This window comes from Fusarium fujikuroi, chromosome FFUJ_chr03 (genome assembly GCF_900079805.1).
Source record: "Fusarium fujikuroi IMI 58289 draft genome, chromosome FFUJ_chr03".
Taxonomy (NCBI): Eukaryota; Fungi; Ascomycota; class Sordariomycetes; order Hypocreales; family Nectriaceae; genus Fusarium; species Fusarium fujikuroi.
Window position 1 is genome coordinate 1,507,687 of NC_036624.1, and position 14,108 is coordinate 1,521,794.

Genomic DNA, 14,108 nt, shown 5'->3' on the forward strand with positions numbered 1-14,108 from the left:
CAAAAGCACGCGCGGGAACGGCCTCAACGGCCCCAGATTTAGCCGCCCGTTTCCCTAATCAAGGCTCTTCCCGCGGGCGCCCCAAAAAGGGTTGGTTTCGAGCTTCATCTCTTACAAAATAAAAGGTTTAAGTGCCAGATCGAGCCGGCTTCACCGACGGCGCGATGCTGATTAGGGGTGATGCTTGCGATTTTTGGCGATCAAACATGACAACCTAAACTCCAGGCTCCAGGGCCAGGTAGGGAAACAAAGATCTGCCAGATGTGAAGACAGGATCAGATAATGCAGGGCCCAGAGGATATCGCTGCTACTGTCACAACGCGCGGGTGTCCAGCTCGCAAGCTGATACTCTTCGAGGAACCAGCGTTACAACGCGTCTCTTTGGGCAGATACGACGTGGTATTGATTTACTTCGCCCGAGGATCTCATCAAGGCTAATCTCTGGACCCAGTCCTGTGGGTCGCTGGAGTCTCTTTACGGTGAGGACAGCTCGTATCAGGAGCAGGCGGTGTCTATGAAAGACTAAGACCATTTCGAGGGCTGTGAGGGATTGTTGGTAAATGAGGCGGGTACGTAGTCAGTCTCTCAATCATCTGTGGATAACAAGAGATGAATCAACCAAGGCTGATACCAGCCACAGCATGGATTGCGGTGTCGGTCTGGGTGTACTCCGTAAACCCTGACTTAAGACCAGGAATGAGGAGTCAGAGCTTGCTCTCCGGTAGGGCGATGATAGGGGTTCATGGAGATCACAATGCAATGCCTATGGCGTATATGATGGGCCAGCAGGGGGGAACAATCAACACCTCTTTGCCCAAGTGTCGCAAATAAGGTTCATGACCGATTATAGCGCTTTCATTATGACTATCAAATACACTCTCGCCTAGCATGCGCTACTGACTACGGGCCAAGCGGTATTCAAGCCGATTCCCTTGGTCTGAAACTCCCACGTAAATCTCCCTTGCAGAATCTCTCGAAACCAGATCCTGCGCCGTTACAAAGATCGCAACCCTCAGTTACCACCTCCCTTACCTGATTGCGATGATACAGACTGTGGCATTCATACCCTACAACAGGTTTTCATGGTCAGCGTCATGGTGGGGATGCCCAGCATTTCTGTTACGTCCTGCAAGGTACCGCTGCGACCTTGGCCCTTGGGAAGCTGGGTGAGCGACCCGATTGTCATCCCAGCCCAAGCTCGAATCGATCACCTGGGAGCCCGCTCCATCGCCAACCTGGCCAATTGCCGCGGGGTTACATTGGCGCGGTGCCTATCTTGGAATTGCTGACCGAGGATCTGAGATTCGCCAGAAATGACAGGTCGCAAGAATCCAGCTGCTTGGACTGAAGCAAGCAGGGGCTGTTGCAGGATCATTGCATAACTCTTGTTGTAGGGTCGCAACAGGGCGAAAGAGTAAGGCAATTTGCATTTTTGTTAGCTAGGTAATGACGAAAATGAGGGGGATTGCGTAGTTTAGGATAGTCACTGGGGGTTTGACTGATTTTCTAAGAATACTCGGTTCCTACTCTCCTAGTGTAGCCGATGAGCCCTATTATTGTGGTTTCCCAACTCACAATACGCACTGACGTTGGTGTGCCAAACCAACAGCTGCAACGTCCAGGATGTTGGACAGCCTCTGCAGCCTTAGCAAGTGCCCTAATTAATTGAGCTCCCCTTAGGCTGAGTCCGTGTGACTCTCCCGTTTCCCCCGCGCTTCTTTGGCACGCCGTTTCCTAATTTTGCCCTTCTCGGTAATCCGTAGCTTCAGTCTATCAATCATACTAAAACCCGATTTTTTATTAGCTCGAAGAACAGTAACGTAACAGGAATTGGGCAGTAACTACTACTCGCCAGTGCCAGATCCTGAACTTCAGAGTCCTAATCTCTGCAGGCAGTGCCTACTCTTCTCCGCAGCTCGATAAATATGCCAGTGACAGGCTTTCAGCACCTGACTGACTTTGACTGGTGATCCCGGTGATGCACTCAAGCATTGGTTTGAGTCTGAAGTTGCTCAGAGCCATGTTAAAGATCGCCATGGCTAGACGCCGCTTGGCCAGGGACCCCTGTTAGCGGGACCCGACACCACGGCGGGATGTGTTGCGCAATGACCTCCTTGAGTCTCCAATTGAGAGATCTTACTAGATATACCCCTATCGTGGAATCAACTGGCAAGCCAGCGGCAGTCCCCGACAGCTGGTAGCAACTAAAGGCCGAGCCGCCGTCCCGCTGTCAAGGCTCGCGAGCAAAGAGAGCTAAGAACAACGCTGTGGGCAAATAATGCACCCTGCTCTTACACAGAGAGGACCACCACAACAGTCTCGCAGCGACCAAAACAGCAATACAATCGTAGCGCACTGCGCACCAAGCGCATAAAGCCCTGTGAGGAATAAGCTACGGCTCCCTCTGTTCCGGGAGCAACCGCAAGCTGTGATGCACCAATTGTGAGCCTCGAATATCTCCCGATCCACCGTATCAAGCTTCCGCCTGTGCTCCGATCTTCCGGTCTCCCAGTACCGAACAATCGGGGCCACAAGATCCCGAAGCCGAAAACTTCCCGGGCTTACCCTCTCCATCATCAACTTTAGGCCAAGCTTCTGCTATCAGTTGTTCATCTCTTACTCTTGAATGATCACGCAGGATTTGCCGTAATGTAGTATTCTGCTTACCCAGAAATAAACATCAAGGTCAGGGAATAAAGCACGGAGCATCTGCAGGCTGGTTCTTTGGCGTTTGTGCGTGCTCATACAAACATTTTCGGCGCTGTTTGAAGTCTGCATTGTAGAGCATTGGCCTGAGCTGTTAACTGATTTGATTACGGAAATGAAAGCGTCAGCTACAGAAGTTTCCACGCTGTCATTTTTTGAAAAATCCACACTAACCTTTGTTGACACAGAGCTAGAAGAGCTATGCGATAAAAGAGAAGATGGGAGAAGAAAGAGAACGAAACAGAAACAGTGAACAAGGATTATGGTATAACGCAATCCCCAATTAACCCACTCCTATCTTTGTTAGCTCGCAAAAGTTACTGGAGTCATCCTTGGTAACCTTAGCCGTGTTTCTGGCCTGACACTTGCTGTTCAAGTCAGACACACGAGTTATGGGCTTGACTGCACCCTCAAACGTTCCGATGTGGTGGGTCGCTCCCTTGTCAAAGACTTTGGTTTACTTCCACACCATGGCCAGCGCAGGCCGTCGAATCATAAACATCAACATTTCAGCCTGGTGGCTTCTGAGGCTATTCTCGATCTTTGACATGTCAGTTTTCTCATCACTGCCTACGTGCGATTACACTGGCAAGCCTGATACAATCGCTCGAATCAAAGTATCGAACAGCCTGTGGAACGACTTAAAGCCTTGAGTAGAACGTTTTGACATGAGCGGCTTGCCACTCGGTGAAGTTTCTGCAGTAGTATCAATTCATGCTCTGTATGTGTTACGTTCCTGCATTCAGGTAGATGGCTGAACATTAGTGCCAGATCTCGAGAACCGCAGGGCCAGGGCTTCAAAGGTATCGGATTAGCATCACTGCTGCATGCATAGGCACACCATGACTCGAAGAGAAAACAGGGCTTGGGGGTTGTAAGAGGAAGAAAGGGGATAGAAGATTCTAAACTGGGCTGAGATGAGCGTTTGCGAAAAGTTGGAACCTGATAACTGATGAAGCTCGATGAAAGGATCCTGTTCATTATGCACATCCCAAATGTGCATTGTACATACTTGAAGGGCTGCGTGAGGCTCGGTCGCTGGAAAGAGCAAGGGTCCAAACGCTGCAAGAATTGCATGCAGACTTTACCTGTTTCTCGCAGCCAGCTGCAGGTGTATTTATTGCATGCTATTGAGTTTCATGCAAACATGGTGGGTGTGGTTGTCCCTAGATCTTGGCAGCAAGGGTCTTTTCATGGGGCGTGATCCCGCAAGGAAACGATGAGTTGCGGGTGAAGGGCTTCTATTGGTCAGACCGTCCTCTTCTCAATCCAAGGCTGCTTCGATGATGATTTCGCAGAGGATTGGAGCGTATCGTGGATGAAGTACGGATAGGACTTCGTCAATCTGTTCGCTGAACCGCCTGTCCTTGAACAAGATGGATACCCGCATTCTGGACTGTGCTGGCCCGTCTTGTCATCTGAGATGAAATTCATGGTCCCGCTTCGTCAGTCCTGGATTGTCAGGGCTGAAATATTTTCGGTCTTTTCCTAATCCCTCCTTTATGCTCACATGCTCTATGACCGGTCATTTCCATCATGGTTAAGTGGATGACAGCCCTCATTGCTTCATCAAAGACCAAATATCTTCACAAAAAACAGGAAGCTGGGCCATATACCAGTAAGAATTAGGAAGCAAAGGCTCCCCAGTTGTTTACAGTAATGGCTATAGTTCTAAAAAAGAAAATTCATTGTGGCTTCGCCAAATTTCGTCAAATTCACGCCTTTCTTGACAAGGATTTACTCCATGAAGCCAACAAGAGTATGGCATTAAGAAAGCCCGATGACTTGTCTAGAACTTGTAGATCGAATGATTGTAGATTTCGATATCCACTGTAACGATAACGGGGATAACGCGGCGTCTGCAGAGTGAGAATTGAGAAAAGTCGGTTCGGGGTGGGTTCGCCGGCCGGTCTCTGGTGCGGAGGACGGCCCCCGCCGTGTATTGCCGGCCCCATGGTCCCCAGAACCGCCCTGAACTGGAGTCCACAGAGACCCCTGGCAGAGATGACCCCTGTCTGGCACCCAGCGTGTCCTGTGTCGTTCTCTCGCTGTCTGCCTTGTGGGCTTTCAAATGCAATTCCGCACTTGAACAGTCTTTAGCGAGAGTAAGAAGTCTCGAAAGACGCGCTTTGTTTTTATGTTTTGCCCCGGCCCAGTCTTGATCATGAAAGTTGAGAGAGAGCCATCATGGTCAGAGTTGAGTCTAAGACGATCTGCCGTGTTCAGTCCACATAAAACAACCAATCAGCAAAAGGATCTCCGATGTTCCCAAAGCTCTGGGAGCACCTCGGAGCCATTGGCCAGGATCATGATGCGCCCAAAGGCAAGCCTCAATAAGCATGAACCAGGGCGGTGCGGCTTGTCGCAGCACAGCCGCGCTCTTGTTTGAGCAAACATCTATTCTAATGATAGAACCTCGAGGGCCAGGATAAGAAGGTCAGAATTTGCAGGTTGTGCAAGGACCGGGTATCGGGAATTGCCAGCGAATATTGGTCTCGAATTGCGTTGCAACATATGCCTGGGCAGCAATCAGTCCTAGGTAGTTAGCGCATCTGAGGCAATATTGACGCTGCCGATGTGATATGTCAATCGACTATTAGAACTTGTTGAAGGGCTCGCGGTAGTCAGAGAGGGACGGCGCCTATGTAGCGCAGTGTTATTGCCCCTGCTGTGTTGTAACTGTTCCTGACTCCTGACCATCCCCTCGTAAAACATCCTTGCCTGAACCCTAGTTGGTTTCAACTTTCAAATGCTCTTCCTCTCAAGCTTCCCCAGATATGGCAATTGTAACTATCTGGATATCGTCACCACTTTACTCCCTTATGGCAGTGATCAAACAAGCAGCCAACTAGCAAAGGTTGAATGTATTACTAGACGTTAAGTGCAAAGGAACCGTGTCTATTGCACTTCATTGCCAGTTGCCTATTCAAAAACCACAAACTAGATTGGATTCATCTACAACAAGGCTACCAAGTCGTCGAAATAGCGACTACACATGACCTGTTGTGCTGCCCCGCCGTCATGGCAGACTGAATGGCCCACGATGTTGGAGCCTACCAACTTTTGTCTTGTTGCGAAAGCAACGATCCCTAGCCAAGGTGAAGGTAACAACCCCCACGATTGACCTGTGGTGCCGTGCCTCACTCAAGCGCAGCTCACTGGGGTTTGAGCGTCCATATTGGGAGACCATGATAACCCGATGGCTCAGTTCTGCGCTACTTTTTCCCCTTCTACAGTTGCTTTGCGAGATTCTTCAGCCCTTTCAGAGTCCAAGTTCGGAAAATCGAGATTTTGATGCAGCGAGATCCAAGTCCATCAATGGTCCATTCAGGAGTCGTGGTGAAATGATGTATCATATTCCATTCCGTGACCTCAGAGGGTGGCTTTATCTCGAAATAGATACTGGCCATAACACCCCCCTCCAATGGTCTTGCGAGAAGGACAGGGGTGTCCACTTAGACTTGATGTCCCTGTTTTCTCATCGGCCGAGAAAACAACACCGTTCCGTTAAGGGACACCGTTATGAGCTAATAGGGATGACCATTCATAACTGTTATGTCATGATTGTGTCCCGTGATTTGGTTAATGCTGAGAGGCTGAGAAGCTTCGACCAGGCATTACCAGCATGTCGGGGTTCAGCAGTAATGGATGTTAAAAGCTGTTTCGTGCCTCCGAGGTTCTCGTTTGGCTACCTTATACCGAAGGCCAGGAGGGGGAGAATTAAGGCTGGTGTACCTACACGATCACTGCTGTGAAACTCAGATTATCGTGATCAAGTAGAACTGTAGTACAGCGTGTGGGGTCCTTGGTTTGTCCTAGGCCTGTGATTGTTGGTGATACTTGCGTTTTCTTTACCAACAAGATGAGATGGACAACGGGGCCGGTGCCAACCCAAACTTGGGCTACGCGATGGCATTTCAAAACCGTCTAGGGTGAAGGTCAATGCGAAAGGGTACAATCTTTCCGTCTGCACGTGCTCCTTGATAATGGAAAACCCCCGCGACTGAGGCATTACGTAGCGCATTAATAAGTGAACTGGCGGGCACATGTTGAATGTTTCGAGGTGCTTTTTCGATTGGCTCGCATCATGGTGAGTGAGAAACGACCTTCCGCAGTTGTGATTGAACAAAAGAAAGAAGCATTATCCCGGCTTGTACGCAATGAATGCGTGCAAACGCAACACAACAACCCTGGACGCACGGCCTTTCAGCTCCAGATTCGCTACTGGTCCTGAAATCACAGGAATCAAGCGAGCATCTGCACCCTGGTAAACTTGAGAGAAGCATTCACACAATTGTCTGCCCCTTGGGTGAGAAATCTCCTGTACTGAGTATTTTGTAGACGTCGAATAAGATACCAAAGTATGGATACATATGTAATCATCCAGATTACAGTTGGCCTGTGCTGTTCCCTGTATTTTATGGAAAAGAGTGTGCACTGCTGCCGGGTATTGCCCGGACATGAAATAGGAGAATAACTGCCGTGCATGCAGTTTCCTAGAGGGCTTTTTATAAATAAAGCATACCTCGAACGTGGGCTCGTAGACTACGGAAGACGGGACTCAATACCCCCAGAGTGAAGGATTAGCGGGGGAAAAAAGGTATTCTGTCTTGTAACATAGGTATCGGCCTTTTTTGGCATATGTTTATGATGCTGAACTGGGTCATGAGTCCCCATGAAGGGGTTAACAGCGGCTGTCCCGGGATTTGGGGCCTCCGTTTGATTGCCGGCGCCTGACCTGGCTGAGGTAGGTTAGAGAACGAGTGATGAGAACAGACGTTAGTAACAACAACCGTCAGCTTCCTCTAACCATGGCAATTAACAAATCCCTACACCTCCTCATATCCATAGGTAGCAAACCGTAGGGCAGTGGAGTATCGTGTAAGAAGTGACAGCCACGTAGCCTTCACCACAAGATTAATAATGAACTAAAGCGTCGCCGTAGAACTTATTAGAGTAAGGAAAGAGAGGACATTACCGCTGATAACGAGCCAGTTGTGTGTATCCAGGTCCCACAACTCAAGCTCATCTCAACAGTCAACAATCATGTCCTGTTTGGACCCAATTGTCTTACAACGGCTTACCCTAGCCCCAAGCCTCTGAAGTGCTAACATTAGTCTGGCGGAGCCAAAGCTGCTACGAACGTTTGACCGTTGTTGTGTTCGCATTTGTCCCCAGGAACCATCTATGCCAACTGATCCAGCGCCACTGCTGTACGTGCCCAGAAGAGGCGCTTCACATGCCGTCCTGCCTTGATACTCTCTAAAGAGTAGAGGAGACGACGCCTGATGACGATGATGGAATCGACCGAATGGCAATTCATCATCATCATCGAGAGGTGGTTATGCGGCGTAGGCATGTATGATATACGCAAGGGACTCGATGTTGGCCAGCCTTACCATAACCAGCTGCAGCAGTACGTGTTGATGTCTCTTTCCACGCCCGGAACAACTCCGCATAGCACAAAATTGCACACCTCACCTGACTGGAGTTTCTGGGATGAAGGACAGAGCTCAACGGCTGAGAGATTGCAAAACGGTCCCGAGTAAACCCTCAATTTACCGCTTCACGATGAGCAACGGGATTAATGGGCCCGCAGTGCCAGTTCAAATCAGCAGGCCCTGTTGGCTGCGGAAGCCGCCATCACATTGTGCACCTGAAAGAAGAACACAGCTCGAAGACACGGAGCCGCCTTGCGGATCCTGTAATATAAACCTGGAGTGGGTGCAACTCGAAAACCATGACAGTTTCCTGAACGTTGTACTCGACGGTTGATCAGATTTGACTGCATCATAGCTCAACTATGGAGTAGCGAGCAAACCATCACAGCTGCTAACCGTCAGAGTCAACATCACCAGAATAGTTGGACTGAAGAATCTCACAAGCTCTGTCACTGCTCTAAACAGATCCCAAAATCCATCAGCAAAAGTAACTGATGTCTGCCGATGCCAGCAACCGGCTCCAGCAGCCGGGTATCGCGCTGAAGCTCAAACACTACACCGGCGGCGTCCGGCTGGGCGAGGCCTTGATGGAGAGGATAAAAAATTCGAGATTATGTCCCGGGGCTCAGGGATATCCCTTGGAGTAATTCAGTCATGGTTGTTCCTGAACACACGCCCGCGGACACCCCTCCACCCCTTGTCCCAACTTCAAGCCCTCCCCCAGGAGCGGCGTCCTTTTTAGCGCAAAAAGACCCTTGTCAAGATCCCGCATCCCAATGCCACACCCACGTCTTTAAACTTGACCTCAAGTCTTGAAGATGAAGAAGACGACTTTGTTAAACAGACTTTGGAGCTAGGAAGTTGAACATCAATTGCGACATCTGACTTGAAGCATGACTTGAGATCGTTCTCAAGTAAAGACTCTAAGGGGAGAACATCAAACGCTCAGGACCAATCCCCATTTTACTTCCATCAAACTGGCGGCCGCCCAAATCGATGGAGCCAAGTGAGATCGATTTAGCATTGAGAAAAGAGAGAGATCAACTCAGCTCTCCCATAGAAATTCCCGGGGGTCTGTCTCCCCTTGCTGTTGCTCACACCAATGTCTCAACTGTGGCTTTGAACCTGGCTGGTTCAGATATCAAAGTGATAGAGACAACTGCTTGGGGTCCAGTCTAGATAGAGGAGCTAGACATGGATTAGTTTTGTCCATCTCCCAAAAGCAAGCTCTTGTTCCTCACCCCTCCGTTTGATCATCTTTTTGACCCAGAAACCCCATCCTCACTCTGGTTTTGCGGCGCCCTGACTAGATCGACCACCCACCCCCAGCCCTTGCCCATGCCTGGTACCCGCGCGTGGGGAGGGGTTTGAAGTTCTCACTCTACGACGCAGGCCAGCTTATGACGAGACCCGGGCTACCTTCTGTTACAATCCCAGGGCCTGGCCACATAGAGTGCTAGACTTGGTAGACCCGCCTTAGAGAGGATCTCCGACCTTTACCGTTCTATTGGCTCTAAGATTCTTTGACCCTTGTCGCACATCAACTTATCTTCTGAAGCCAGAGGATATATACTTGGGCCTTTCCTCTGAATTTCTCTACCATCTAGTCAAGTCTGCCTCACAAAGAACCATACCCAGCACCTGACATCTTTATACAATCGCTTCTTTCTACATCATATTCATCCTTCTATTATAGTTCAGGTCCCTCTTGTTGCCTTCATACACTCTGCTCCGGCCCTTCTTGATCATCTCAACCAACACCAAGTCTTTCTTGACTTGCTTCGTTTGAATCAGTCCAAGCAACAGAAACTATCAGTCTTGCTTTGAGAGCAGGGCTGATCTGAACTGGCAAATGGCCCTTGCAGCTCAATCCTCAGACGCTCCCAACTGGGGGCGCTGGTCGCAACAACTTCCCGGCGATTATACCATGATGGAATCCCCACACATGATTCCTTTTGACTCTCGAGCCACCACTACTGGTCCTCTCCAACGACCTGTCATGACACCTTACATGGTTCAGCCACCTTACAGTTCAGGTCCGGTGAACAGCCTCACGGCACCTCACTACCAGGTTCCCAATCCCTACCAATTTGGAGGATACCAAGGCCCGCCTACGCCTCCCCACCACTCAACGCCTTTCAAAATAGAATACAATGATCGCCGGCCTATGGGACATGATAACGACCACGGTCGAATTCCCTCTTATTCTCGGGAGATGAAGTACACATATGCCGAACAAGCACCTTCCCCAGCACGGAGCGACTCGCAAGCCTCGACTGTCAGATCCTCGTGCACCAACCCATCTATGGGCTCAAAGACTATCACCTCCAACGAAACTCTCAACCCTGGTGATCAGATCAACTTCGAAACAGAAGTGGATGAGCTGATGAAAGCCATCCAACGCAAGGCAGACTTACAGGCCGATACAGTGCAGCAGCCACTCACTCCTGGAATGTCTCCTGTCTCTGAGGCAAGCTTTGAAAGTCAAGGAACACCAGGCCCTATGGACAGCAAGACATCTCGAAAGAGATATCGCTGTGATGGCCCCAATTGCCAGAAGAGTTTCACCCAAAAGACCCATCTCGACATTCATCGCAGGACACACACTGGCATCAAGCCATACGTGAGTGAAAACATCCACGGCTGATTGCGCTCAACTAACACCTTTAGAACTGTGACTTTCCTGGCTGCGACCTGACCTTCTCTCAACTTGGCAACCTCAAGACTCACAGACGTCGTCACACTGGCGAACGCCCCTTTGCTTGCGACAAGTGTGATCGCCACTTTGCTCAACGCGGCAACCTTCGCGCCCACCTACAGACTCACCAAGGCCTCAAGCCCTTTGTTTGCATTCTCGACGATTGTAACAAGACATTCTCACAACTTGGAAACATGAAGGTATGTGTAAAGAGCCCCCAAAATAGACGATATTCTAATCCGCTGCCAGACGCACCAAAACAACTTCCACAAGAAGACACTCAAGAAGCTTACAATGAAGTTCGCCAAAATCATCGCCTCGGGTGAGGAGGTCACCGAAGCCGATCGCGAGCTTTTTGAGTACTTCGCCACGCACTACAAGAACAGCAACAAAGGGATCAAGGGTAGAGGAAAAGCCCGCACGGTTGCTGAACGTAAGACCAAGGCGTCCCAGTCTCCTCCTGCCAACACCATGACAGCTGTGCCCCAATATCCCCTTCCTCAAATTGCCTCAACACCAGTGACTCCTCACGGACTCCCTGTATCGGGCAGCCTCGCTTCCTACAGTGTGACTCGAGGCCACCCCGCTCCCATCAACCAAATGTCTCGCCAGACTCACAATGGTGGCTATGAGGTTTATGACATGCATGGTCATCACCACATCCAGCCACCGAATAACAACGGCATGCTTTATGCGACCGGTAGCACGCGCGAGATGGGCTACCATGGACGCATGTACTGAGAGCTCATGGTTGGTATCATGAGACAGAGATACCGCACAACTTGGATATGACTCGGGAGCGTCACGCATTTCATTTCACCAAATTTACAACAGTACTACCATACGGGAGGCATACCAGCGGTTCAATTTTCGATTTAAAAAAAGCAGAATTTACAGAAGCGGGTGTTCTAAAAGGAGTTGAAAAATTGGACTCTTCTGGAGGCCATAACGAAGCGGTTGATTTTCTTTGGGTGGTTGTCTCAACACAATGATGCAGGGGATTCACCCTTACCTTTCTCTTTTTACTATTTTGATACCAATTGCATCAAGCCTTGCGCAAGCCTCTCCGGTTTCCTTCATTTAAGGACAGCTTAGCTCATCATTCTATTAATTGGCGGTCTTTGTAAGAGGATGTAAGGGAGCGGGTGGCTTGGTTCATGATTTACGGCGGTCTAGGAAAAGGCGGTTTCATCTGCCAGAGAGGTCTAGTCTTTTTTTCTTGTTTCTTTCGCCTCATCAGTTCTTCGTTTTTGCTTTATGGTTGTCGATACGCGAGTGTACGCACTGGCTTCAACTGCTTTTTGGAGTTGTATGAAAGGATATACCCTTGGTTATTGGACCATTTTACTAGGGTTGGTAAACTGAATTTCGAGTTATTAGACTCAAAATTAGATGGCAGCATCTGAAATAATGAAACGGGAGCAAAAAAAGGTCGAAAGTAGCCACAGGGGGGCGAAATCGAGACATCGGCGTCAAGATAGTAGATAATTTGAATTTAGCAAACATATTCTTAGAAGAACTTTCGGGAGCCTTCCACTATGATCAAAGACACGACTATTGATAGGGATAACAAACAAAATAACCAGTGCAGGACATCACTGCTGAGATAGGGATGCCTGCTGGCATCTAGCATCGTAGGCTCAAATGATTACCGCGTCTTTCTGGACCTTTCCAGCCCGAAACAAAATAACCTTCTAACCATAACCATCTCAATGCCAGCCATGAAATGAGCAAGGAAGACAATGCATGGCAAAGACGATTGCTTTGGAAATCTGCCACCCAAGCATTGTAGGGGCACATGATAGCATAATTCTCCAAAGGACTCTCTAGTCTAAGTCACTGGCTACTGATCAAGAAGGCGGGGGATTACAAGTAAAGCCAAGACACGGATGACCCAGATTAGGAACCTTGGGGGCTGTAATGCTGCCCAAGTCATCAGAGAGAAATTGACAAAGCTGAGCCGAGCTGTAAGGCCTCGATGGAGGATGATGATCCTGGTGCCGAGATCGAGTTGTCAGGGGGTCAGATGGAGATGAGTGATGAGAGCCCAGGTACAGTATGGATAATGATGCTCGCTTACAGTTGAGGGTTGTCCATATGAGAAGAGGCACTGCTCACTGTTGGGGGGGGGGAGGATGTCCATCAGGAACAGAACATCCGTACCTAAGTGAGGCGACGTATGACTACGCATATTGGCAGCATGCAAGAGATATTGTAGGGGTTGATATGAAAGGTGAAGATGCCATGTGAATTCATGTGATGATGATACATATGCCGTTTGCTGTTGAAACGAGTTGCAAGTCATACCTGAAGTTTCTCGGTTTCTTCGGACTACTGCCTACGTCCAAAAGACTTCGAACTTCTGCAGAAAACAACAAATGGTTTATCCATAGCTCACAATTACAGTAACGCTCGCTCTACATAGCATGCGTACAAAATGCAGACTGATGTAGATTAGGGCTGCATACCTCTCTTTCTGGCTTTGATCGACAAGGCCCCCTCCCCTAAAATTCACCGCCCCGCCTCTACTCTCTTCTCTCCCTCTCCCCTGGATGGCCAGCTTGTTCCAAAGAGCCTAGCAAACGCACATGAAAATGGATCAACTCTCGTGCATACGCACATGAAGCCTCATTTCGTACCTCTGCGTCTCAACCATGTGGCAGAGCACTTTGGGTGGGATCTTCCCTTCACCGCCGTAGATAACGTTGCAATGGCACGGCCCGTCGTGTCACTGTCCGCCATTCCATTTTCCCTCCCAGTTTTAAAGAAATGAGGCTTTTGCTGGTCTCAACTCTCAAGGGCTGTAGATGCAAGGCATGCAAGCCAAAGTGGGTTTTCCTTTTTCGCCTCCACAAAGCCGTTGATGCTGCTTGTGCACACAATGCACGTTCCTTGTAATGTGTATGTGGTTTAAGATGCAAGATGGGTTTCTGCTGGGACTAAGATCGATGCGCCTAGACCAGAGACTGGAGTTGTTGGTTCTAAAGGCCGTTGCAGGGCTGGCTGAGACGGGGAGTGCAGGCGCAGATACACGCGCAAGCGACGAGTGTGATCCATTCATTGTCCACATAAGACGGTCGTTTCATCGGAGTGGCAAGATATACAGGTAAGACGAGGCGAGAGACAACAAAGGCAAGACAGTGAGACCAAAAGGAGCAAGTAACCAACATTCGCGTATCAGTCCCGCCATGTCGAAACGTGAAGTCAGCCCGAGACTGGCCTGTTGTGGACTTGGCTGCGCATGCGCTCGATGCATACCATGT

At 49.4% G+C, this 14,108-nt stretch overlaps 2 protein-coding genes; both read left to right on the forward strand.

The window, feature by feature from the left end:
- Nucleotides 1-282: 282 nt before the first annotated feature.
- FFUJ_02605 (uncharacterized protein) lies at nucleotides 283-526 on the forward strand (the record flags this gene model as incomplete). XM_023574356.1 has 2 exons in its annotated part: nucleotides 283-399; nucleotides 452-526. The coding sequence occupies 2 exons, from the start codon at nucleotides 283-285 to the stop codon at nucleotides 524-526; spliced, it is 192 nt and encodes a 63-aa protein (XP_023427726.1).
- A 9,473-nt stretch (nucleotides 527-9,999) lies between these two features.
- FFUJ_02606 (related to finger protein AZF1) lies at nucleotides 10,000-11,586 on the forward strand (the record flags this gene model as incomplete). XM_023574357.1 has 3 exons in its annotated part: nucleotides 10,000-10,770; nucleotides 10,818-11,045; nucleotides 11,095-11,586. 3 exons carry the CDS (start codon nucleotides 10,000-10,002, stop codon nucleotides 11,584-11,586), a joined length of 1,491 nt encoding a protein of 496 aa, XP_023427727.1.
- Between the last annotated feature and the right edge of the window lie 2,522 nt (nucleotides 11,587-14,108).